This window comes from Odontesthes bonariensis, chromosome 14, assembly GCF_027942865.1.
Source record: "Odontesthes bonariensis isolate fOdoBon6 chromosome 14, fOdoBon6.hap1, whole genome shotgun sequence".
In the NCBI taxonomy this organism is placed as follows: domain Eukaryota; kingdom Metazoa; phylum Chordata; class Actinopteri; order Atheriniformes; family Atherinopsidae; genus Odontesthes; species Odontesthes bonariensis.
The window spans coordinates 33,747,253-33,773,087 of NC_134519.1; the positions used below are offsets into that span (position 1 = coordinate 33,747,253).

Genomic DNA, 25,835 nt, shown 5'->3' on the forward strand with positions numbered 1-25,835 from the left:
ATAGTAATAAACACCTACAGCGCCACCTGCTGGTGGTTGGAAACGTCTTTTTTTACCACACCTCAAACTCCTCCCACAGATTTAATGCTACAAGCTTCAAACTTGGCCTGGTTACTCTTAAGACATGGGGGCAACAATTCATGGAGAAACTTTCCAAACTCAGAATGGTGTGGGCGTGGCCAGTCGGTGAAAATCGTGTGATGGCGTTTGTGATTTGAAAGCCTTATCATAATCGTAAGGTCATGAAACTTGGCACACACGTCCACCCTCACCACCTCGTACATATATAAAGGGTATCATGTGTGGGCGGAGCAAAATGGCTCAGTGGCGCCCCCTAGAAATTTTCAAAAACCCCTCCGCATTGGGGTTATTATGTGCTCGTACGTACACAGAGGGTATCATGCGTGTGGGCAGAGCTGCACGACTACGACATCCAGCGCATGCCCAACGCGCGCACATCCAACGTACGCACACCTCGGTCCCGCTCACAGCTGCTTGCAGCTTTCTAGTTCTTTCTTTCTTTCTTTCTTTCTTTCTTTCTTATTCTTTGCAAAAGGTATGCGAAAACTCAGGAAATTTTGCGAGCGCCACGTGCCGGTCGACGACATGAAAGAATCTAAACTTTATATTTTTGGTAGTCGCTCATTGGCTCTGTAGCGCCCCCTACGATGGTTAAAAATTGTCCCCGCAATAGGATTAGTTTTGCGTGGGACGACGAAATTCGGTACACTCATTCATCATGCCAAGACGCACAAAAAAGTCTCATGCCGCCATGGTCCCACGTCCACAGGAAGTCGGCCATTTTGGATGGAAAGTGCGTTTTCGTGCCATTTTTGACCGATTCCACGCCTTGCTTAAGATCGAACTTGTCCTACAGATTTAATGCTACAGACTTCAAACTTGGCCAGGTTACTCTTAAGACATGGAGGGAAAAATTCATTGGCCAACTTTTTCAAAACTTAAAGGGCGTGGCCGTGGCGACGCCTCAAAGTTTGATGACTCGCCATCACTCGCCACGAAAAATTAAGTCGCTTATAACTTCCACATACATAATCCAATCTTTCCCAAACTTCATACGGTGAATGCTGGACCCAGCCTGAACGCGCACCTATAAAATAGTGACATCCACCTATAGCGCCACCTGCTGGTGGTTGGAAATGTCTTTTTTTTTCCACACCTCGCATTTGATCGAACTCCTCCTACATATTTAATGCTAAACGCTTCAAACTTGGCCAGGCTACTCTTAGGACATGGGCCGAAAAAATCATTGGCCAACTTTTTAAAAACTTAAAGGGCGTGGCCGTGGCGACGCCTCAAATTTATGACGCGCCATAAAAAATTAAGTCGCTTATAACTCCCACATACATTATCCAATCTGTCCCAAACTTCATACGGTGAATGCTGGACCCAGCATGAACGTGCACATATAAAAAAGTGATATCCACCTACAGCGCCACCTAATGGTGGTCGGAAACTTCATTGTTTTCCACACCTCTTATTTGATCAAACTCCTCCTACATATTTCATGCTAAACGCTTCAAACTTGGCCAGGCTACTCTTAGGACATGGGCCGAAAAAATCATTGGCCAACTTTTTCAAAACTTAAAGGGCGTGGCCGTGGCGACGCCTCAAATTTATGACGCGCCATAAAAAATTAAGTCGCTTATAACTCCCACATACATTATCCAATCTGTCCCAAACTTCATACGGTGAATGCTGGACCCAGCCTGAACGTGCACATATAAAAAAGTGATATCCACTTACAGCGCCACCTAATGGTGGTCGGAAACTTCATTGTTTTCCACACCTCTTATTTGATCAAACTCCTCCTACATATTTCATGCTAAAATCTTCAAACTTGGCCAGGTTACTCTTAAGACATGAGGGCAAAACTTCAAGGAGAAACTTTTCCAAACTCTGAACGGTGTGGGCGTGGCCAGACGATGAAAATCGTGTGATGGTGTTTGTGATTTGAAAGCCTTATCATTATCGCAAAGTCATGAAACTTGGCACACACGTCCACCCTGACGACCTCGTACGTATGTAAAGGGTATTGTGTGTGGGCGGAGCAAAATGGCTCAGTGGCGCCCCCTAGAAATGTTCAAAAACCCCTATTCATTGGGGTTATTGCGTGCTCGTACGTACGCAATGGAAATCGTGCGTGTGGGCAGAGCTGCGCGACTACGGCGTCCAGCGCATGCCCAACGTGCGCATATCCCAACGTACGCACACTCGGTCCCGCTCACAGCTGGTTGCAGCTTTCTAGTTATTATTCCGTCTTCTTCTTCTTCTTCTTCTTCTTCTTATTCTTTGCAAAAGGTATGCGAAAACTCAGGAAATTTTGCGAGCGCCACGTGCCGGTCGACGACATGAAAGAATCTAAACTTTATATTTTTGGGAGTCGCTCATTGGCTCTGTAGCGCCCCCTACGATGCTTAAAAATTGTCCCCGCAATAGGATTAGTTTCGCGTGGGACGACGAAATTCGGTACACTCATTCATCATGCCAAGACGCACCAAAAAGTCTCATGCCATCACGGTGCCACGTCCACAGGAAGGCGGCCATTTTGGATGGAAAGTGCGTTTTCGTGCCATTTTTGACCGATTCCACGCCTTGCACAAGATCGAACTTGTCCTACAGATTTAATGCTACAGACTTCAAACTTGGCCAGGTTACTCTTAAGACATGGGGGGAAAGATTCATGGAGAAACTTTTTCAAAACTTAAAGGGCGTGGCCGTGGCGACGCCTCAAAGTTTGATGACTTGCCATCACTCGCCATGAAAAATTAAGTCGCTTATAACTCCCACATACATTATCCAATCTGTCCCAAACTTTATACGGTGAATGCTGGACCCAGCCTGAACGCGCATATATAAAATAGTGATATCCACCTATAGCGCCACCTGCTGGTGGTTGGAAACGTCATTTTTTTTCAACAACTCGCATATGATCAAACCCCTCCTACAGATTTAATGCTACAAACTTCAAACATGGCCAGCTTACTCGTAAGACATGGGGGGATAACATCATGGAGAAACTCTTTCAAACCTCAAACGGCTTGGCCTAGGCGACGCCTCAAATTTATGACTCACCATAAAAACTTAAATCGCTTATAACTTCCACATACATTATCCAATCTGTCCCAAACTTCATACGGTGATTGCTGGACCCAGCCTGAACGCGCACATATAAAATAGTGACATCCACCTACAGCGCCACCTAATGGTGGTCGGAAACGTCTTTTTTTTTCCACACCTCGGATTTGATCAAACTCGTCATACATATTTAATGGTAACAGCTCCAAACTTGGCCAGATTACTCTTAAGACATGGAGGGAAAGATTCATGGAGAAACTTTTTCAAACCTCAAAGGGCGTGGCCGTGGCGACGCCTCAAATTTATGACTCGCCATAAAAAATTAAGTCGCTTATAACTCCCACATACATTATCCAATCTGTCCCAAACTTCATACGGTGATAGCTGGACCCAGCCTGAATGCGCACATATAAAATAGTGACATCCACCTACAGCGCCACCTAATGGTGGTCGGAAACGTCTTTTTTTTCCCACACCTCGCATTTGATCAAACTCCTCCTACAGATTTAATGCTACAAGCTTCAAACTTGGCCTGGTTACTCTTAAGACATGGGGGGAAAACTTCATGGAGAAACTTTTCCAAACTCTGAACGGTGTGGGGGTGGCCAGGTGGTGAAAATCGTGTGATGGCGTCTGTGGTTTGAAAGCCTTATCATCATCGCAAAGTCATGAAACTTGGCACACACGTCCACCCTGACGACCTCGTACGTATGTAAAGGGTATCGTGTATGGACGGAGCAAAATGGCTCAGTGGCGCCCCCTAGAAATTTTCAAAAACACCTTTGCATTGGGGTTATTATGTGCTCGTACGTACGCAGAGGCTATCGTGCGTGTGGCCAGAGCTGCGCAACTACGGTGTCCAGCGCATGCCCAACGTGCGCACCTCCAACGTACGCACACCTCGGTCCCGCTCACAGCTGCTTGCAGCTTTCTAGTTATTTTTATTCCTTTTCTTTTATGTGTATATCTGTAAACGGCATTAACCCTCCTGTTTACAAAGAGAATCGGACAGAACACTGGGCCTCATGCAAGAACCGTTCGTACGCACAGATTTGTTCTTAAATCGTGCGTACGAGTGATTTAAGAGAATTTGCGCATTCACCAATCTTTTCGTATTTTACGTTTTCTTTCAGGTACAAACAGAATTTACGAGTGATCCAGAGCTGTCGTAGGAGTTTCGTAAAATAGTTCGCTGTTATTCCAATCAAGTTTGCTTGACTAATGGATTGTATATTTAATTACTTTGAAGCAAACATAAATAAATATATACATTATACCCCATAATGATGCCGACATTATTCTGTTTGACTTAAATTGTGCACTAATTGAAGGTTAATTTGAATCTGTATATAACAAGGTCAATGGGAAGCGTAACCAGCGGCTGACTTTCTACTTTTGGATGCCTTAGCGCATGTGTGCTCCGAGACCGTGTAGACAGACGAATGGCTGACATCGCGATTTAGATTACCAAGGACTGTGCTGCTGCAAATATGCAGCTTGCTAGAGCCACAACTCCAGAGAGAAACATGCCGATCAAACCCAATTCCACCACATGTCCAGGTCCTTACCACCCTTGGATTTTTGGCCACTGGAACATTTCAGAGGGAGATTGGAAACAGATCGGGGGTGTCCCAGTCCTCTGTGAGTCGTGCGCTCCTCTTGGTCATCAAAGCTCTCATCAGTTTATCACCCATGGTACATCAGATTCCCATACACCGCTGTCCAACAAGTAAAAATTAAGAGGGACTTTCATGCCGTGGCTGGACTGCCAAACATAATCGGAGCAATAAACTGCACACATATACGCATCAAAGCACCCGTGCTGTTGTGGAGTGCACTGAGCTGAAGGCCAGGTGGATGCGTCTCAATACAGTGGGGGGACAAACTGCACTATAACCCAGAGAAGGCATGCCAGGCTACGACTCATGATCTAATAATAATAATACAATTATGATCAAATAATAATAATAAAACGGTAGTATATAAGCTACATGGTGATGATTCTACACAGACTTCCCAGGCTTTAGCTGTAAGGGGGAAAAAACATCCTTCCATTGCGTTTGAATGGCCCGTGCCAGATCCGGCTGTTCAGTTGCTCTGCTCGTTAACACAAACAGCTGATCGCATGGCCGCAACTCAGTGCATTTAGGCATTCAGAAACTTTCCCAAACTATGGGAAGTAACCAGAGAAAGTAACCAGAGCAGGTTTCCTTTGATGGCAAAAATCGCTAGAAAGTATCTCTGCTATATGCGCTACCAGCACGCCTTCGGAAAGAGTTTTCAGCACCGCGGGCAGTGTGGTCACGCCAGTCCACAGCTTATTAAAGCCAGACAACGTCAATATGTTGTTTTTTTTGGCCAGAAACATTGACATGTAAATATGTTGGAATAGGCTGCACCCGTGTCGGCCCTCTTAACCTTTTAAGTTATTACAATTTAGCGCGTTTCGGTACAGGCAAGTCATGCTTTATGTTTGTTTGATTATTTTTCTTGCGCTTATATTTTTATTATTCTTTCCTTTTGGTCTTCTGCTGTGATATCATAGGCCTATAGTGAAGTGCATGACGAATTATTTTAAAGCTTTTGCAGTAAAAAAAAAAAAAAAAAAAAAAAGGTAAATGCCACAGCCATTGTGTTTCGGTTTGAAAAAAATAAAAATAAAAGTGGGCGTGGCATCACGATGGTTACCATCCATCGTGATGGTGGGTCATAAATGACGATGGACGATGATATCGTCCATCGGCACAACCCTAGCTGACACACTGGTGAAGCTCCCAAACCGGACAGTCTGACTGACATCTCCTACTGGAACAGTGTTGGTGCCAAATCACAGTCATCAACCCCAGCCAGGACCTGGGCTGTGTTCGAAACCGCATACTACATACTACATACTTGCATACGGCATACTTCCATACTGCATACTGCATACTCATCGATCAGACAGTATGCAGAGTGTTTACCCACAATGCATTTCGCTCCTGCCCGAGCTGAAATCAGCACATGACATGACCAAAACCAGAACATGACTGTACAGATTAGACTGAAGGACACAGCAGCGAGGCAAACAACCCCCAGCCCCCCCCCCCCCCCCCCCCCCCCCCTCACCAGACCCTTTATTCCACATCACCCAAAGGATGTCTCTATCCCAGCCAGGACTCCAGCGACCACCATCTACCAAGAAACGCAGGGCACCCCTTCCTCCCCCTTTTATATCATCTGTCCTGGCAGAGCAGGGCACAAGGGGATGTGCATGATGTTCAAGGAGCAGCAGAACATCCAGAGTTCAGAACAAAGATAACACAGTTAAAAACAAAGATACCATGCCATGATGCGTTCAGGGTCCCTGCTATAGTAGTCCTACTACTGACAGCTGTTCTGAGAACAAGGATTCCTGTATTAATTAGTAAAATCAGGAATCGAAAACAGTCAACTTGCTGGGTGAATCTATCTAATCTGTTAACGGTACCACATACAACTCAGAACACAACAGAGACCAGTGTAAACTCCACAAAGCTAACTCTACTTAATATTAGATCTCTGTCCAATAAATCACTGTTTGCTAATGACGTCATAATTTCACACAATTTATATTTTCTTTTGGGCTGCACGGTGGTGTGGTGGTTAGCACTGTCACCTCACAGCAAGAGGGTTCCAGGTTCAACTCCCTGCTGGGGCCTTTCTGTGTGGAGTTTGCATGTTCTCCCTGTGTATGTGTGGGTTCTCTCCGGGTACTCCAGCTTCCTCCCACTGTCCAAAAACATGCATGTTAGGCTAATTGGTGTCTCTAAAATTGTCCCTAGGAGTGAGTGTGAGCATGTGTGTGGTTGTTTGTCTCTGTGTGACCCTGTGATGGACTGGTGACCTGTCCAGGGTGTATCCTGCCTCTTGCCCAATGACTGCTGGGATAGGCTCCAGCCCGACCGACGGATTAAGTGGATATAGAAAATGGATGGATAGATTTTCTTTTTCTGACAGAAACATGGTTAACAGAGATCACAAATGCTACTGTTCTTAATGAAACAGCACCCCCAAATTTTAGTTTTATGGATAAATGGCGAAATGGGAGGAAAGGTGGGGGAGAAGCAACCTTATTTACATTCCAGTGTAAAGAGATCTCATTTGGTGATTTCACTTCTTTTGAATATCTTAGTTTTATTTTAAAGGGTGTTCCTAAAATTCTTTTCTTCATCATTTACAGATCTCCAGGATACTGTGCAAGTTGTATTGATGAATTTTCTGAATCATTGTCTGTTATCTCGACTGATTTTAACCATTTTATCTTGACCGGGGATTTTAACATTCACATGGATAATATGACGGATGGTAATGCCAAAGAATTTTCTTCTATGCTGGACATGTTTGGTTTGTGGCAACATGTAATAGAATCTACCCACTTTCGAGGTCACATTCTGGACCTGGTCATTTCTAAAGGTGTCGATATTTCTTCTGTTGTAGCTATTGATTTGGCCTTGTGTGACCATTTTTTTATTTTATTTTATTTATTGATCACTCAGAATGTTCAAACAACCAGTTTCTCAGTTAAGAAGAGGTACATTAATGAGAAAACAAGTGCTCAATTTAGGGAGGACATAGCTGTGTTACCAACAATGAGCGCAGAGTCGGTTGACGGACTGCTGGAAAGCTGAACGTAAGTGGAGGAAAACAAAGCTTCAGATTAGGGCTGGGCGATATGGACCAAAAGTCATATCTCGATATATTTAGGTTGAATATCGATATACGATATATATCCCGATATTTTTTTCCGCAAAGTGAGAGCTGTGATATTAAATGCTCAGTCAAAGTCAAAGCCAAATACGAGTACTTTTATTGAAAACTCACTATAAAATGTAAACACTGTATAACAAAGCTCCGTAAGGTGCACATTTAAATAAAAAAATATCTGAAATAAAATTAGCCTATAAAATAAAATAGGTCAATCTTTTTCTAAGGGCAGCATTTATATATTAAGAGATAACAAAATAAAGTGCTCAGTTTAAGAAAAACGTTTTTAAACATCAGCTAGAGATTACCTGTTTATTTTTGTTAATTTAATAGCTTATCTGAACAGTCTCAACCAGTTGCCAAGCTGTTTTCAGCTCCCAGTCTTGCATGAAGTGAACTGTCACGCTCATATAAGGTTCGCACAGGTTCTGCTTGACCACATATCGCTGGTCAACGCAAAATGGGTGACGTTAGCGAGCCAGCCCGCAACGTTCTTTTTGACTTTACTATACATTTGCGGCAGTGCTTCTCGTGCAAAATAGTTGCGACTGGGAAGCTCGTATCTCGGGTCCAGCTTTTTAATTAGCTCTTTGAACCCAACCTGTTCCACTGTTGCAACAGGGACCATGTCTTTGGCAATGTGAAAGGACACTTGTCGCTTTTCTTCTCATACGGCACACAGCGGGAAAATGAAGCTTGCAGTGAGCTTTGTCAGGTTGGGGACGGCTTGTGCCTGTGGCTTCTGCAGCGCGCAGTTTCACACACTCTTCATATTGCACTTTGTGCCACGTTTTTAAGTGATAAAAAAGATTCGTAGTGCTTCCACCACTGGCTGCAATGTGCTTAAGGCACTCCCTACATATAGCTTGGTTTTGTTGCTCGTCTGACAAGTTGTATCCGAACTATCTCCAAATGATTGAGCCACTGCTTTTTCTTTTACCAACCAAGGGGCTCTCCTCTGTATGCTCCGCAGGTGTTGTTGCCTTCTCCTAGCCTGGAAAACCAGCGCCAACTGCTGGACGGCAAAATGTTTTGCCTGCGGTTGGGTCTGGCCTCTAACCACTTTTCATTTTGAAAATACTGCCCTGAATCTGGCAGATGGCAACTAAACCAATCACAACGCAGAGATGTGTTTTGAATCAACGCGGGCGGGGCAGAGGGTTCTGGTGCGGGGTTTTGAGGGAGTGACGACAGAGCAGTGCGACGTTGGGCAGTGGAAGCGAACATAGACAGCGAAAGCACAACAAGAAAGATGGCGGCGGCAATGGAACAGCGCTCGTTTGATTCAGCCTTGGCATCAGTTTTGGAAGAGTCCCCTCCCACCAAAGCTTTCTGTCGCGCTTACTACGTCACAGTCAGTTGCGCTGATTGGTCAGAGCGTTGGCCTATAGGCACAGACACGGTTTGAAAGACAACGGGTTGTGTTCATCAACAATGTTCCGTTGTATCCATTGATCGGAGCCAGACTAAATTAGACATCCAATCCATTTAGGCTGGTTTATCAGGCTAGCCTTCTCCATGTTTGTTTAAGAGTCCCGGAGTGTCCCTCCCCCTCCCCCCTCTGTGCATGAGAGAGGAGGGGCGGAGCCGGAGCGAGGGAAGCAGTGCAGAGAGCTCTGATTAACGGCTTGCCTGAAGCAAGTATTATAGCGCAAATTTGAACTATATCGATATATGCGATATGGTCTAATTCCATATCTTATTTAAAAATCTATCGATATATCTTAAATATCGATATATCGCCCAGCCCTACTTCAGATTCACTATGAGCTGTACAAACAAAGCCTGCGTAGTTATAACAATGAGCTGTGCAAGGCCAGACAGCTGCATTTATCTGAAATGATTAATAAGAATGTCAACATTTCTCGAACTCTGTTTGCTATAATCGAAAAAAATCACAAATCCTCCTAAACAGTCTAAAACCTAGAAATAAATCTGACGTTAATATTGTTGATCAGGGGCGTCTGTAGCTTGAGCAAACATTTGGGGCTGTAGCCCAGACATGAAAATAAATTTTAACGTGGGTCCGGGGGTTTCTCCCCCGGGAAAAAAAATTAAAAAGGGGGTGTTAAAATGAAAATTTAACACACTTCATGACCAGCTGCTACACAATTAAGAAACTGATATTATGCCTTTAATTTAGTAGTAGGCTATACTATCTATGTCTTTGCGGTGTGCATAGACAACGCTGTTTATATTCATATCCTTGTCTCTACTAGGTATTTTATGTAGTGTCAGGCTGGACATTTCTGATGTGTGTTAGGCGAGTTTCTTTTAGCTATAGCCCTTATCCATCAGATTCTAAAGCGAATTAGCTTTGTTTTGTAGCGAAGTAAGGTGCGCCTTGTTGGCTTTTAATCAACAGGACAATTATAGCGAAATAAAACGGTATTGTCTTTTGACTCGCCAGATGATTTCCCAATCAAGTTTTCTGAGGAATATAACACATAGTTTGTGCTTGGAACGTAGGAAAGGGAGAACATCCTGCACGAGACTCAAAGCCATCGGCTAATCAACAGAGCCATGATCACCAGGTGTTGGAGCAAGTGTTGGAGCTCTCGTGCAAGGGCCAGTAGCCTATCACATTAAACCTTTTCTTGTAGCGATAGAACTTTGCCCATCACCATAAATTCCCAGCGAATTAACATTATAACCGTTTTCCATCACATGTGTGAATTATGATTGACGATGTTTGGGACTATAAAACGTGACTTCAACTCGGGGCGAATCTACCTGATGGATGGGGGGAGTTTAATGATTGTTTGTTATGTTTATGTGTGTGCTTTTTGGTTGTGGAGCGGGGAGGGATCAAAGATAGCGGGTGGGTTAGTGGCTTCACCCCGGCACTGATTGGGAACACGCTGTTGCTGATTGCAGGTGATTACGGCGTTTGGGAGCGAGAGGAGAGAAATAGAGGTTCAGAGTACATGGTGGGTGTTCTGGGAAGGAGCCGGACGCTTCACGTCGAGTTGCACTCACGGTTGGGGTGGTGGGTGCCGTTCGTAGCTGTTTAGAGCTGCCGGCGGTGAAGACAGTCAGCGGGCAGTGTCTGACAGGGCCGGGCTGTAGGAGTGTATGCTCAAACGTGTGCCTAAAACGCCGAGCTGCACTCACGGTTGGGGGTGGGTGCCGTTCGTAGCCTTTTAGGGCTGCCGGCGGTGAAGACAGTCAGCGGGCGTGAGGTAAATGAGGGCCGGGCATTGTAGGAGTGCATAATTGGGCATGTCAGAATCCTGCGGTCTGAGCTGGTTACAAAGTTGCATGATGACAGCAGCGGTAGTCTATCACCGCTCAAAGTGTGGTCCACGGAGCTCTTCTTTTTCTTCTTCTTCTTCTTCTTATTATTATACATATTTTATTTATGTCAGTCCAGAGAGATTCGGGGCTGAACCCCGGAGATTCGGGGCTGAAGCCCCGAATGACCAGGTCTCTCGACGCCCCTGTTGTTGATGTAAAAATCCTAACAGTTTGCCATCTGAAATCAACAACTTGCACTCTGGACAATATACCATCCGACTTTTTAAAAACAATTTTTACCTCAGTAGAAAGTGATCTCCTACAAATAGTTAACAGCTCACTGGCATCAGGCATTTTTACCAAGTCACTAAAGACAGCCGCCATTAAGCCGCTACTAAAGAAGAGAACCTCTAATTGAATTGAATTACACTGGCTTCCAGCCAGTCACAGAATAGATTTTAAAAGCCTGCTGATGGTTTACAAATCCCAGAACGGTTTAGGCTAAAAATACATCTGTGATATATCCAGAGAATATAAACCAAGCAGAGCTCTTAGATCCAAGGACTCAGGTCAGCTGGTCCAGTCCAGAGTCCAGACTAAACATGGAGAAGCAGCATTTAGCTGTTATGATGCAAAGAAGTGGAACAAACTGCCATTTTAACCAACTACAGACCCATCTCAAATCTTCCTTTTATAGGCAAGATTGTTGAGAAAGTGGTTTTTAATCAACTCAGTAACTTCTTGAACTCCAGTGGACTCCTTGACTAATTTCAATCAGGCTTCCGACCTCACCACAGTACAGAAACAGCTCTTATTAGAGTGTTAAATGACATAAGGTTGAACACTGATTCAGGCAAGGTGTCATTTCTGGTAATGTTGGATCTCAGTGCTGTATTTGACACTGTGGATCACAGTATTCTGCTGAACAGGTTGGAAAACCTGGGCAGGACTCAGCGGGACAGTCCTAGAATGGTTTAGGTCCTACTTGGAGGAGCGGAGTTATTTTGTGACTATTGGAACTAATCAATCTGATCAAGTGGCTATGACATGTGAAGTTCCTCAGGGGTCAGTTCTTGGACCCCCTTCTGTTCACTCTATACATGCTGCCTCTGGGTCAAATTCTGAAGAACTCTAAAGTCAACTACCACAGCTATGCAGATGACACACAGATATATCTCGCACTGTCTCCAGATGACTGCAGTCCTATAGAGTCATTGTGCGACTGTTTAGAGCAAGTCAAAAAGTGGAAGAACCAAAATTTCCTTCAGTTAAATCAAGAAAAAACTGAGGTCATTGTGTTTGGCAACAAAGAGAAGAGGTGTGCTGTCAGTAAACACCTTGAGTCACTGTCTCTAGAAACTAAAGACCAAGACCGGAACCTCGGCGTGCTGATAGACTCAGACCTTACCTTCAGTCACCAAATCAGCCTTTTATACACTTAAGTACATATCCAGACTTAAAGGGATGGTTCAGAGTAGATTCACCCTAGGGTCATTTGAACCGTGACATCCAGCCAAATAGCCCATCTGAAGTTTTTCCGATCTTGGCCGAACATCAGCCGGGTTACCGAGTTATCCCGAATAGCTTAGTACAAGCGCTAACGGACTCTGGCAGTATCTCCAAAATTACCACACTAAAATCACATGCCATGACACCAAACTTCTACAGTAGTACAAATATGGTCTGTACTCACAAAACGATGCATTTGGAAGTTTGTACATAGTCCAGGAGTTTATTATTATCAACACAAGCCTGATAGCTTCTCTGCTGCTAAAGCTGCGTCGACGTCACTTCCTTGATCTGGGAGCTTCAATGTAAGATGAGGGTTGATCTACTACTGTAATGGCTTGTTAGAAAGATCTTAAGCTGAAGTTTAACCAGCAAAAAACAGCAAGAAACTAACTTTAACCACCGACTATGATGCTGTGAAGACGGGATAGAAATTGGGGGTGCATATACTCAATGCGCGGAATAATATTAGGACAATTACACAAATAAAGTTATCCACCAAGAAGCCACCCATCACGCACAGTGCCACCTTGTAGTCTGTTCCCAACGATGCTGTTACTCAGAATGTATGAATCGTGCGTTGAACCAGGCCACCTCGTCGCAATGTTGGTTAATTGCATTTACGCATCACATATGATCTGTACATCGATCGAATGATAATGTTTCCAGTTAACATACAAATTCATCATGTAATGGCGCTTTTATAGCAATGTGTGTGCAGTCGATAGCCCCGATTACAAAACCGGCTCTCGCTTCAAATTGAGCTTTAATGTTGGCCTGTTCAACTGCATTGTGGGGATTTGATATACGTGGCTGAGATGCGGATAATTCTGTCCCACACGGCTGGCATGGCTCGGCTCAGGGCAGACTGGCACAGTCCCAATCGGTTGGCCAGCTCCCTCTGGAATGCCCCGGTTGCTATAGGAACCCCAGTGTGCACATCACCTGTGAGCACATGCATCGCATAGCTTCTCGCTGTGTTTCCCCCAAAACGGCTAATGAGTCGCCATCATGTGCCAGCAAATCCTCTCTGTCTAGTGAACACACGCTCTCTTTGAATTGCACCATTTGCAAAGTCTTCTTATACCGCTAAAGCAGCCATTGTTTTTAATGGTATGCATTGCACCACTTTGCGCTGCTTTTATATCCACTCTGCAGACACATGGGTGTGTTAATTGTTTATCAGTATTAATTGTTCATGTATCTCAAATGTGCACATCACTGTCTGAGGACTAATTGTTTTCACATTTATTTATTATAACAGTTTTATAACAGTCGCCAAAGAATCAACAGCTGTAGAAAAGTGCGTACGCCAGCCCTGAAGTTGGCATGAGGCACCGCACATTTCCACGGCCTTTTCGCTCTTGATACATCTGATCGTTAACGTGAAAAGGGGCGGCTGTGGTTCAGTGGTTAGAGTTGGTCGTCCAATAACCAGAAGGTTGGCGGTTCAATTCCCACTCTCGCCACTCAAAAAAAGACTGGTGGAACTGATAGCTGGAGGGGTGTCAGTCCACCTCCTTGTCACGGCTGAGGTGCCCTAGAGCAAGGCACCGTACTCCCCAGGCGCTTCATGGCTGCCCACCGCTCCAGGTTGGCATCTGTCTCTGAGTGTGTGACCCTGTGCATGTGCATGTGTGTGTCAAACAGGTGCCAACCTGGATGGGTTAAAAGCAGAGGACAATAAATCTGATCTTAATCTTTAATCTTAAGAAAAGGTGCGTACGCCACTATTTTGTGCGTACGCACCCTTTGTACGCTATGTTTGGTGCAAACCCAACATAACACCATCTCTATGAGTCTCTATGAGCTTGCCACATCTCTCAACTGGGATTTTTGCTCATTCCTTAATGCAAAACTGCTCCAGCTCATTCATGTTGGGTGGTTTTTCGCTTGTGAACAGCAATCTTCAAGTCGAACCACAGATTCTTAATTGGATTGAGGTCTGGACTTTGACTAGGGCATTCCAACAAACATTTCCCCTTAAACCACTCCTTTGCTTTAGCAGTATGCTTCAGGTCATTGTCCAGCTGGAAGGTGAGCCTCCGTCACAGTCTCAATTCACAGGCAGACTGACACAGGTTTTGCTAAAGAAAATCCCTGTATTTAGCACCAGCCATCTTTCCCTCGACTCAGACTAGTTTCCTACTCCCTGCTGCTGAAAAACATCCCCACATCATGATGCTTCCACCACGTGGCAAGCTCTTATCCAAAGTGACTTGCAGCTGTAATTGTCGCAAAAGGTGGCTCTACAAAGTACTGACTTAAGGGGGGGTGAACAGTTATGTAAGCTGAAGTTTCCTGTTATTTTGTCCTATTTGTTGTTTGCTTCACAATAAAAAAAAAACAATATATAACTTCAAAGTTGTAGGCATGTTCTGTAAATGAAATGGTGCAAACTCAATTTGCACCCAAAATGCCAAGGGGGTGAATACTTTTGCAAGGCAAGAGGTAATGAGCTTGAGCTGTGTGGTTTCCTAACTGCTTCACTGTGCTTAGACATACAATACTTTGTATCACAGCAACAAGGACAACTTTCCAGCAAATTTTCAAACACACCTTGCTGGATGGACCCACTGATGAGCAAATTTTTGATGATGTCGTCATGTACCATCCGGACCCTCCTTCTCTCAGCTGCTACGCTGTACTCGACCTGCTCCTTCTGAGTGTGAGGAACAATCGGCCTCAATGCCACCTGTGAAGTAATGAGCCAGAAAAGAGGGACATTTTGGGTTCTTTACAACAAACTGCACAAACATACCACACACATTAATTTCTTTAAAAATAAGATACAATCATATCCCAGACATAAAAAAGCGCATACACCATACCCCATACTTACTCTTTTTCCTGTGTTTGTACGCTGCGTAACAAAAGTGGCATAGGCATGGCAAACCCTCCAGTGACGATCAGAGAACAGGTCTTCACAGCTCACCTGTATGCCTACCTGAGATGGAATATGTAAGTCGATATATGAGTCCCGAGTCATGAGAGTATGTTCACTCTATATTACTAACTATACAAAAAAGAAGCCTACTGACAGCAAAAACTTTCCTCAGCATTATCATTTAGTATTTTCTGCTAAACATTTTATCTATGGGGCGGTCGGTGGCGTAGTGGGTTAAGCAGCCGCCCCATGTACAGAGGCTACAGTCCTCGCTGCAGCTGGCCCCCGTTCGAGTCCCGCACCGGACGGCGCTTTGCTGCATGTCTTCCCCATCTCTCTGCCCCCTGTTTCCTGTCTCTCTCCAACTGCCCTATCCATTAAATGCATAAAAAGCCCCAAAATTTTTTTTAAAAAAACAAACATTTTATCTATATCAAATACATACTACAGCCTTATGCATGTAGAAGAAAATATTCTAATGTGTCATTTATCCCTCCACTTTATCTCTGGTTTAGACTAGTTTAGAAAAGGGTCCATTTGTGCTTAAGTGCATGCTAGATTGTTTCTTTTTTTAAAAGAACATACAAGCTATTGATCCTGATGAAAAAAGGCACTTTCCATTTCTACTTAATCTGTGGCCATCTGTGATGCTTCAGCCTCTTTTAAAAATGTTCTCGAAGCATTTTTATCTCTTTTAGTTGAAACCTATAAAATGTATCCTATGGGTTCCGATATGTTTCTATCAATGAAATGCATTGATTGATTAGATGCGGGACATCTAATTATAATCACCCAGCAACCTGACTGCTGAAACGGGACATGTTTAGTGAGGGGGATGAACGCGCGCGGCTTTCAAATAAACACAGAAAACAGGATGTTTGATGGCATTTCGTGTCGTGTGGATGGAAATAATTAATTACGCAAAGAAACGTCGTGTTATTTCGATGCAGCAACATTTACGCTGCATATTCATGCCTTTGGTGGACCAGCACCGGGTTTCGCCCGGGGCGTAAATCAGTGTCGGACCGCCACTGATTAGGTGGCAGGGTGATCTCACAGTCTTTAATCACTTGTTGCACCCCAGCTGCAGGCTCGCTCTCGGCTTATTTGCACTTTTTAACATCTTTCCATCTGCCACAAATGAGGCAGACATCCATCGTTTTTCTACACCCGCTTAATCCAACTTAGGGTCACGGGGGTCTGGAGCCTATCGCAGCTGTCATTGTGCAAGTACACCCTGGACAGGTTGCCAGTCCATCACAGATGAGGCAAACACCAGATCACTAAAGGTTTGATTAATCTTTTAAATCATGTAATGCATGCTGGAAAAAAGTGAGAACTTTACCCAAAACTTATGCCTGTGCGTTATGTCTATGATGATATCTAAAGATTATCTGCAGGACGTCAAAAAGAGGTTTCCTCCCTTCTCTTGATAAGTAACTTTTACAAAATGCAATTGGTAAGTACTACTTGCATTCGACCATTTTACATGTTTCCACCAAGCTGCTTTATTTCCAGTTAAGATAACATCTTCATGCCTTTCAAGGGAAACCAGCCTATTACAAAAACACTGTGTGAAGTTCACTTACCTCCATGCTGGTGTTAAAGGCTCTGTTGACCTTTGCCCTGATGTTCACCACTTGACCAACACTGAAGAGATAGAAAAGAGGAGCTAGTACAATAAGGCCAACCTGTCATTGCACACACATAGATTTCATCTCACCTGATGGTGTGTTCAAAGTGGATGTCATCCATAGAGGCAGTAACACAAGGACTTCCAGCTTGCCTCTCAGCTACTCATATGAAACAGAGATAAGTCATTTCCTGTCTGGATTTTTAACATACACTGGACACTTATAAACAAATAGAAGCATTTCAATAAAAACCTCTCACAATCTTACACTCACACACAACACACCAGAAAGACAGGCAGTGGAGTCTATCCATTTGAGCAGCTGTCCCACACTGAGGTCCTGTCGATGGTTGCAGTGACACGGCATCACGATCTGACTCATTTTCACTTCTGTAGGGTTAACACTTTTTTCTTCTTCTTCTTCCTCATCCTCTATTAAGTCATATGATGCTCTGGAACTCATTTTCAAAGCTGAGTGAACTACCTTTTAGAATAAAAAGATAAACATCTGGTTAAGCTGGCGGCCCATGTAAAGAGCCTTGCACCAAAAACACCTTAAAAAAACATTTTAAGTTTTGCCTCTTTGTTTTGATAACATGAAACTTCTATTTTTTAAGCCCTTGACAACCATTAAAAAAATGTGTTAATTGAATGTTTTATAACTGTTACAGTTCCCAAAAAAAAAATATATATAATAAAAGAAGTCTTTTATTTTCATTTTTTGTAGTTATTGTTACTCTTCCTTTGTGAGCCAGTACAGCACATCAGTCAATTCCTATTTGATCCTTGGTATTTTATAAAGACTCTTGTGAGGTACAATCCCAACTCCCAAAAAATTAGGACCCTACATGTTAATTAAACCAAGTCAGTTTTATTTATATACCTCCAATTCACAACTAATCTCAAGACACTTTAAAGATAGTCAATTCAATCCAATTAATTATAATCCAGTTGAAAAAATATTAAATGTTGAAAGTGAGACATTTCACTACTTCATGTTCATCTTGAATTTGAGTGCAACAACACGTCTAAAATAAAGATATGTCTCAGTAATAAAGATAGACAGAGGTTAGTCAATCTGCCAAAGTATGCGTCTACAAATTGCCCCGCAATTTCCAATTAATGTTCCTCAACATAACAAAGACTATGAATTTTCAATCAGCTACGGCATATAATGTCATCAAAAGACTCAGAGAATCTGGAGATATCTCTGTTTGCAAGGGACGTGGTCAAAAATCAATAGTAAATGCCTGTGATCTCTAGGCTCTTAAGCTGAACAACATTAAATACAGGCATAATTCTGTTTTGGAAATCACTGCACGGGCTCATGAACGTTCTTAGAGATCACTGTCTTTCTCCAGTGCATTGAGCCATCCACAAATGCAGATTAAAGCTCTATCTTGCAAAGAAGAAGCCTTATGTGAACAACAAGATCCAGGCATGCCGCTGTTATTCTCTGTTTGAGTTATTCATAAAAAATAAAGAAGAAGAAAAAGAGAGAGTGAAAATGCAGTAAGTAAGGCAGTTAGTAGCAGAATTTAGAAGTGAAGGGTGGCTCTAGACATCCGCACAGCCCTGTATAACTCACATTAGTAGTGTATGGGCTGAATTGCACTCATTCAGCTATGATGGCAACAGTTTACTTTACAGCAAAGGCTTCCTGCACAGTGATCACTTTTGAAATGAACCCTTTTTCTTCTTATTTCTCAACAAAGTTGTAAAAACCCATAAGTAGCCACACCAGCTCGACTTACGAATGGCATTAGCTGTGTAATGGGCTGAAAGATGGATCACTGTCAAATATATCTCAAGTCCACATGTCATGATGTTCTTAAAGCACTTGCCTGCCAAAATTTACACCTGCAAAATCCGCTAGGTTATATATAGTTGTTCATTCTAGCTCTGTCACTGCACTAGAATAAAATGTTTTAACAGGTTATTTTACATAAGACTCACCTAAACCTAACAGCGGCCGATCACATAAATCACAACAGAGACGGCAAATATTTACGGCCGATAATCCGAGAGTGCCTCTCAAAATAAAAGCGACTCTCTCACCAACGAGTGTGTATCCTACAGTATGTCCTTACTTCTCAGAACCACATGTTTGTAATTCAGCGTCTGCTATCGTGAGAAATTGGTTTAAAAAAAATGTAAGAAAGAAAAAGAAAACAAAAAAAAAGAAACCAACATAATATCTAAATTATTTGAATCACATTAGTTAGTCTATAAATATTTCAATTATAATACAGGAAGAAAGATTGCACAGCATCATATCAATAAATTCATAAGAGTAGAATTAGTTAGGCAAAACGCATGACTTCCTGTAATCATACCTTTCCACAACTCTAAGCGACGGTTATAGCTACAGAGACCCCAAAAAGAGACTATTGGGTTGAATTGACTGCGGCGTCCTGTGCGTGTTCGAAGTTTCCGATCTTTCTCTTATCTTGAGATCAGTTGTGCTCTTTTAGCCTTTCTGTTTGCCTATTGTGCAATAAAGTACTGTGAGGGTGTAGACCAGCTCTCAGCGGCTCTTGTGTCATAGTACGTTTCCCCCTCCAGCTCCGCCCCGTAAACACCAGGAAAAAAGCGCACTCTGGCCGAAAACGCGTTCCTCACTGCTTTTGCTACCGCGGAATTACTACGTGTAAAGGCCATCATTTGTTGTCGAGAGTATATATACCATCATCGAGAGTTTTCACTTGCTGACTTTATGTGAAAATGTGCGGTCATAAATTTTGTATAGGATAAAAATGGCATACACTTATACTTATTACTAATCATATGCCACTTATTCTCATACAGAGTAATAACAGTTGGAATTTTATGATTAATATTGAATTGTAAATTACTGAATACTTGCACAACTCTGAGTACATAGCCTAATCTTTATTTTTTTCTTGAAACATCACATTTTCCCTCAATAAATAAGTACAGTGATATGTTCCTGTTTTTTGTCTGTTACAGCAGGGGGAACACATTCTGATGGCTGGGAAATCAGATACCATTTCCCCTGTGTTTACAAGGAAGGCAGGTTCACAGATTTGAGATTCATACCCTGAACCCATATATCTTGCATTTTTTCTTCTTTGTTTTAATTTGTTCATTATGGGTAGGGAAACACATCCTGACAGCTGAGAAATTCACAATCAGATACTGATAGTGCTTAGATGGGGGGACGGTATCTATCACCCATGCATTCCCATACTAATCAACCAACTAGAGATGTTTGGCTTTTATTCTGGATACAAGCTTAATTTAACCAAAACACAGTACCTAACAAAATCATACAACAAAAACAGAATCTGAACTGGAGAGCGACAAAAATTAAATATCTTGGGGTCACTTTAACACAGAAGACTGATGATTTATATGAAGCTAATTACGTCAAACTGGATAAGGAAATTAAAAGCGATTTGGACAGGTGGGCTATCCTTCCATTAGACATTGGTTCACAAATAGAGACCATAAAAATGAGTGTTCTACCCCGACTTCTTTAAGTGTTTCAGTCACTACCCATTGAGATACCTGAAAAACAATTCAGACTGTGGGACAAAATCATTTCAAGGTTTATATGGAATGGTCACAGACCGAGAATCAAATTTGAAACATTACAGATTGGAAAGGATAAGGGGGGTTTGGCACTGCCAAACCCTAAGGGATATTTTCATGCTGCACAAATTAAACATGTAATTTGTTGGTGTGACAAAGATTATGTAGCCAAATGGAAGAATTTTGAAAAATCAGTACAACGAAGAGAAATTCAAAGTCTTATTGGAGACAGAGAAGAAGCAATGAGTGTAATTAAACAGGTTACGCTAAAATTATGTTTTAATCTGGTACGAAAATATAAACTAGAGAAAGAGCACGGACTGCTTCGGTGGATAGTTTATGGCAAGGGTTTTATCCCTAGTTCTCTTGACCAAAGATTTAAACAATGCATTCCTAATGGATTAAAGCCTGATTTATGGTCGCCTACGGAGAGCCCTCTCCGTCAACGGAGACGCTCTCCATCGCTTGTGTGCGTCTGCAAAAAATTCCTATCTATCCGTCGAGGCAACGGAGACCGCAAGGGTTGTGATTGGTCGGCTAACAACATCATTTACGGAATCACTTTTCTGGTTTAGCGCCTTCCTCTCAGAACAACAACACCTTCATTTTTGAAAGAGTTTACTGTGTGCCGGTCAACATTTGGTCAAAATTATTTGCATTTTAAAATCAATAAGCTCCAACAACAGTCTTTCTCTCTCACTCGCCATCGTTCACTGTGAGGAGTGGAACGGAGCCGGAAGGTAAACAATCAATCAACGACTTTCACGATAGACGCCGCGAGATTGGGTCGTTTAACATAGCGACGCCCACTGACCGGGAGGTGGATTGCCTTGCGTATCCGACATCCCGACGGAGAACTTCGAAAGGTTTACGCTAGTCATCCATTGTTCCGTCAACGCAAGCCGTATCCAACGCATTCAGTTAATTTTCAATGAAATCCGGCCGAGCAGGGGACCTGCGGCACGTTAAAAAGTTGGGCTCGCTCGAAGTTTATGCAAATTTGCCACGGCAGACGTAGTGCGTTACCCAATGACAGTAGATCAAGTAGGCGTGTCATGATAGGTTTGTTGTGACGAAAGCATCGCAGAGAAAAATAAAAAAAAAGATGGAGGAGTGTTTAATTACAGCGGTTAGCGGGTTCCCCGTTTTATTTGATCTATCCCTGCCATCATACAGGGATACCAACATGAAAGACGAGGCGTGGAGGAAGGTGGCGGAGATTGTGGGTGTCCCTGGTGGGTTGACATCTGTGTGAACTGTACAAAATTACATGAACACCTTGCAAACATCATGGCCAGTAATGTATGCTAATGTAATGGCTAGGTCATTCCCCTGGTTGTCTTTGTGGTGATGAGCTAGATATGTTATATTATGTATAGTAAAATAATGAATGAAATAAATGAAGGGCATCACTCAGTTTTTTTTACCTTTGTTTATTCACCCCTGAACGTTTCGGGTATTGCTCATGTCATTGCTATTGCGGGCAAAATGAACAGCAGCAGTGGCCAGAGTGGCTGTGCTAAAATGATTGTAGGCGAATAAACACACCTAAAACATCAGGGAATTGTGTGAGCATCTCCACTTTTGCAGTAAAGTAATGACCATCAAGAAATAGAGGTTCAATCCAGTGCATCAAATTCTTTCATGGGCTGAGGTGGAGTAGTGGATGAAATGTTATCAATAATTGTGATAGGCATTCATTTCAACAAAAGAACCAAATCACACCCATGGCCATGTTTTCACAAGATGTCTTGTTCATGTTTCATTTTTAAATCAGAGAAAAGGTGCAAAAATTAGGTGATCTCCTGTGTCGCATCAGCAGCAGCAGCACAATAGCAGCTCTCCTCGCTCGCAGATCCAGATCCATGGTGCAATATGAAATAATGTTCCATTGCTGACGATTTATACACATTAATTTCCCTCCAAAACTCAAATTTTTAGAGGGAGAAACTTCGGTTGGTTAAAATCACAAGTTATTTACTTTCCCCCGGAGCCATTCTACCGTATGTTCTATCTACAACTTCGTATACACGCCCCTCTGTAGTAGCAACACGGCGACACTAGGCATCCAATCCGGCGAGTTAAGTTGACGTGACGGAACAATGGACGACTAGCGTTACGGTAGAGCAAAATCATAGTGGTTAGTTTCTTAAGATTATGAGTAAAAAAAAAAAGCTAAAACTGTCTTTGTCTCACCAGTGACATGTTGTTTTTTGTCTCCAGTATGGTAAATCCAGCACACAGAACCTCTCCTCTGTTATATCCATCAAAGGGAGGATAAGAGGGCAGGGACACTGAACGCAGAGCGATGACGTATGGATCTCTAAGAGGGGAAAAAAACGGAGTAACTGTAAATTCTGCAGAGGTGGATAAAGTTAAACCTTCCAGATAGTCATGCCACTAACCCGCTGCTACATGGCTTCCTTTTGGAAGCCAACAAGATGAAATCCTGGAGAATTCTTTCTCCCTGATTGGATGAGGTGGGGGATGCCACAGCATCTTGATGCACTGATGGAGTCACCACACGATAAATTAAGTCATCATCATCCACACGATGTATGAGTTCGCATTTCCTGGTATAGAAAGGACAGTTTGTTAAAAACATAGTTTCTTCTTTTCTTTTTCATGAAACAACAAAACAAAAATCCCTGTTGTGACTTGGCTAATACAGTGCCTCGCGAAAGTATTCGGCCCCCTTGAACTTTTCAACCTTTTGCCACATTTCAGGCTTCAAACATAAAGATGTAAAATTTAAATTTTTTGTGAAGAACCAACAACAAGTGGGACACAATCATGAAGTGGAATGAAATTGATTGGATGTGTCAAACTTTTTCAACAAATAAAAAACTGAAAAGTGGGGCGTGCGATATTATTCGGCCCCCTTGCGTTAATACTTTGTAGCTCCGCCTTTTGCTGCAATTACAGCTGCAAGTCGCTTGGGGTCTGTCTCTATCAGTTTTGCACATCGAGAGACTGAAATTCTTGCCCATTCTTCCTTGCAAAACAGCTCGAGCTCAGTGAGGTTGGATGGAGAGCGTTTGTGAACAGCAGTCTTCAGCTCTTTCCACAGATTCTCGATTGGATTCAGGTCTGGACTTTGACTTGGCCATTCCAACACCTGGATACGTTTATTTGTGAACCATTCCATTGTAGATTTGGCTTTATGTTTTGGATCCTTGTCTTGTTGGAAGATAAATCTCCGTCCCAGTCTCAGGTCTCTTTCAGACTCCAACAGGTTTTCTTCAGGAATGGTCCTGTATTTGGCCCCATCCATCTTCCCATCAATTTTGACCATCTTCCCTGTCCCTGTCCCTGCTAACGAAAAGCAGGCCCAAACCATGATGCTGCCACCACCATGTTTGACAGTGGGGATGGTGTGTTCAGGGTGATGAACTGTGTTGCTTTTACGCTAAACATATCGTTTTGCATTGTGGCCAAACAGTTCGATTTTGGTTTCATCTGACCAGAGCACCTTCCACATGTCTGGTGTGTCTCCCAGGTGGCTTGTGGCAAACTTTAAACGAGACTTTTTATGGATATCTTTGAGAAATGGCTTTCTTCTTGCCACTCTTCCATTAAGGCCAGATTTGTGCAGTGTACAACTGATTGTTGTCCTATGGACAGACTCTCCCACCTCAGCTGTAGATCTCTGCAGTTCATCCAGAGTGATCATGGGCCTCTTGGCTAGCCTAGAAATCTAGACGCCCCTAGCGGCAGCACAATGAATTTGCTCCGGGGCTAGTCTAGTCACTTGTGGTCGTTTTGCGAGGCTGCAAATCGAAACTTAATCGAGCCAATCAAATCGTGAGGAGCGGGGTCGGAGGCCGGGCTACCTAGTGACGACAGAGGTTTTTTTTTCTTTGCGAGACGAACAGATAACTGCACGTTTTCGGAGTTTTGCCCACCGGGTATGGTAAAAGTTTAATTTACCAGCTTGCTCCGTTGGTGGGACGACGCATGGGTCTCCACAACCCGCTGGTGGTTGTGGTGTCACCCCTTTTGGCACTAATGGATGACCTGTACAGCTTTTTGCTGTACGGGTCTGGCTTGCTAGGCTACCTCTTGGCTGCATCTCTGATCAGTCTTCTCCTTGTTTGAGATGAAAGTTTAGAGGGACGGTAGATTTGCAGCGGTCTGATACTCCTTCCATTTCAATACGATTGCTTGCACAGTGCTCCTTGGGATGTTTAAAGCTTGGGAAATCTTTTTGTATCCAAATCCGGCTTTAAACTTCTCCACAACAGTATCTCGGACCTGCCTGGTGTCTTCCTTGGTCTTGGTCCATGATGCTCTCTGCGCTTTGAACAGAACCATGACGCTAGGCGTCCATTGTTCCGTCACGTCAACTTAACTCGCCAGATTGGATGCCTAGTGTCGCCGTGTTGCTACTACAGTGGGCGTGTACAGAGGGGCGTGTATACGAAGTTGTAGATAGAACATACGGTAGAATGGCTCCGGGGGAAAGTAAATAACTTGTGATTTTAACCAACCGAAGTTTCTCCCTCTAAAAATTTGAGTTTTGGAGGGAAATTAATGTGTATAAATGATGGTGATTACTTTACTGCAAAAGTGGAGATGCTCACACAATTGCCTGATGTTTTAGGTGTGTTTATTCGCCTACAATCATTTTAGCACAGCCATTCTGGCCACTGCTGCTGTTCATTTTGCCCGCAATAGCAATGACATGAGCAATACCCGAAACGTTCAGGGGTGAATAAACAAAGGTAAAAAAAACTGAGTGATGCCCTTCATTTATTTCATTCATTATTTTACTATACATAATATAACATATCTAGCTCATCACCACGAAGACAACCAGGGGAATGACCTAGCCATTTACATTAGCATACATTACTGGCCATGATGTTTGCAAGGTGTTCATGTAATTTTGTACAGTTCACACAGATGTCAACCCACCAGGGACACCCACAATCTCCGCCACCTTCCTCCACGCCTCGTCTTTTATGTTTGTATCCCTGTATGATGGCAGGGATAGATCGAATAAAACGGGGAACCCGCTAACCGCTGTAATCAAACACTCCTCCATCTTTATTATTTTTTATTTTTCTCCGCGATGCTTTCGTCACGACAAACCTATCATGACACGCCTACATGATCTTCTGTCATTGGGTAACGCACTACGGCTGCCGTGGCAAATTTGCATAAACTTCGGCCAAGCCCAACATTTTGACGTGC

At 43.1% G+C, this 25,835-nt stretch overlaps 1 protein-coding gene across 2 annotated transcripts in view; it reads right to left on the reverse strand.

Annotated features, from left to right (window-relative positions):
* The window catches only part of LOC142399434 (acyl-coenzyme A thioesterase 11-like), a 56,302-nt gene extending 31,124 nt beyond the window's left edge, over positions 1–25,178 (reverse strand). The window contains exons 1-7 of one of the 2 annotated variants that reach the window (XM_075484093.1): positions 23,045–25,178; positions 22,836–22,962; positions 17,370–17,568; positions 17,175–17,244; positions 17,041–17,101; positions 15,407–15,511; positions 15,124–15,259 (exon numbers count right to left, since the gene is read on the reverse strand). In XM_075484093.1, the coding sequence (XP_075340208.1) occupies positions 15,124–15,259; positions 15,407–15,511; positions 17,041–17,101; positions 17,175–17,244; positions 17,370–17,568; positions 22,836–22,962; positions 23,045–23,244 (898 nt within the window). In that variant the 5' untranslated portion in view covers positions 23,245–25,178. Of the gene's footprint in view, positions 1–15,123; positions 15,260–15,406; positions 15,512–17,040; positions 17,102–17,174; positions 17,245–17,369; positions 17,569–19,420; positions 19,643–22,835; positions 22,963–23,044 lie in introns of those variants that run through there. The other variant, XM_075484094.1, reaches the window with a different exon arrangement.
* Positions 25,179–25,835: the final 657 nt, after the last annotated feature.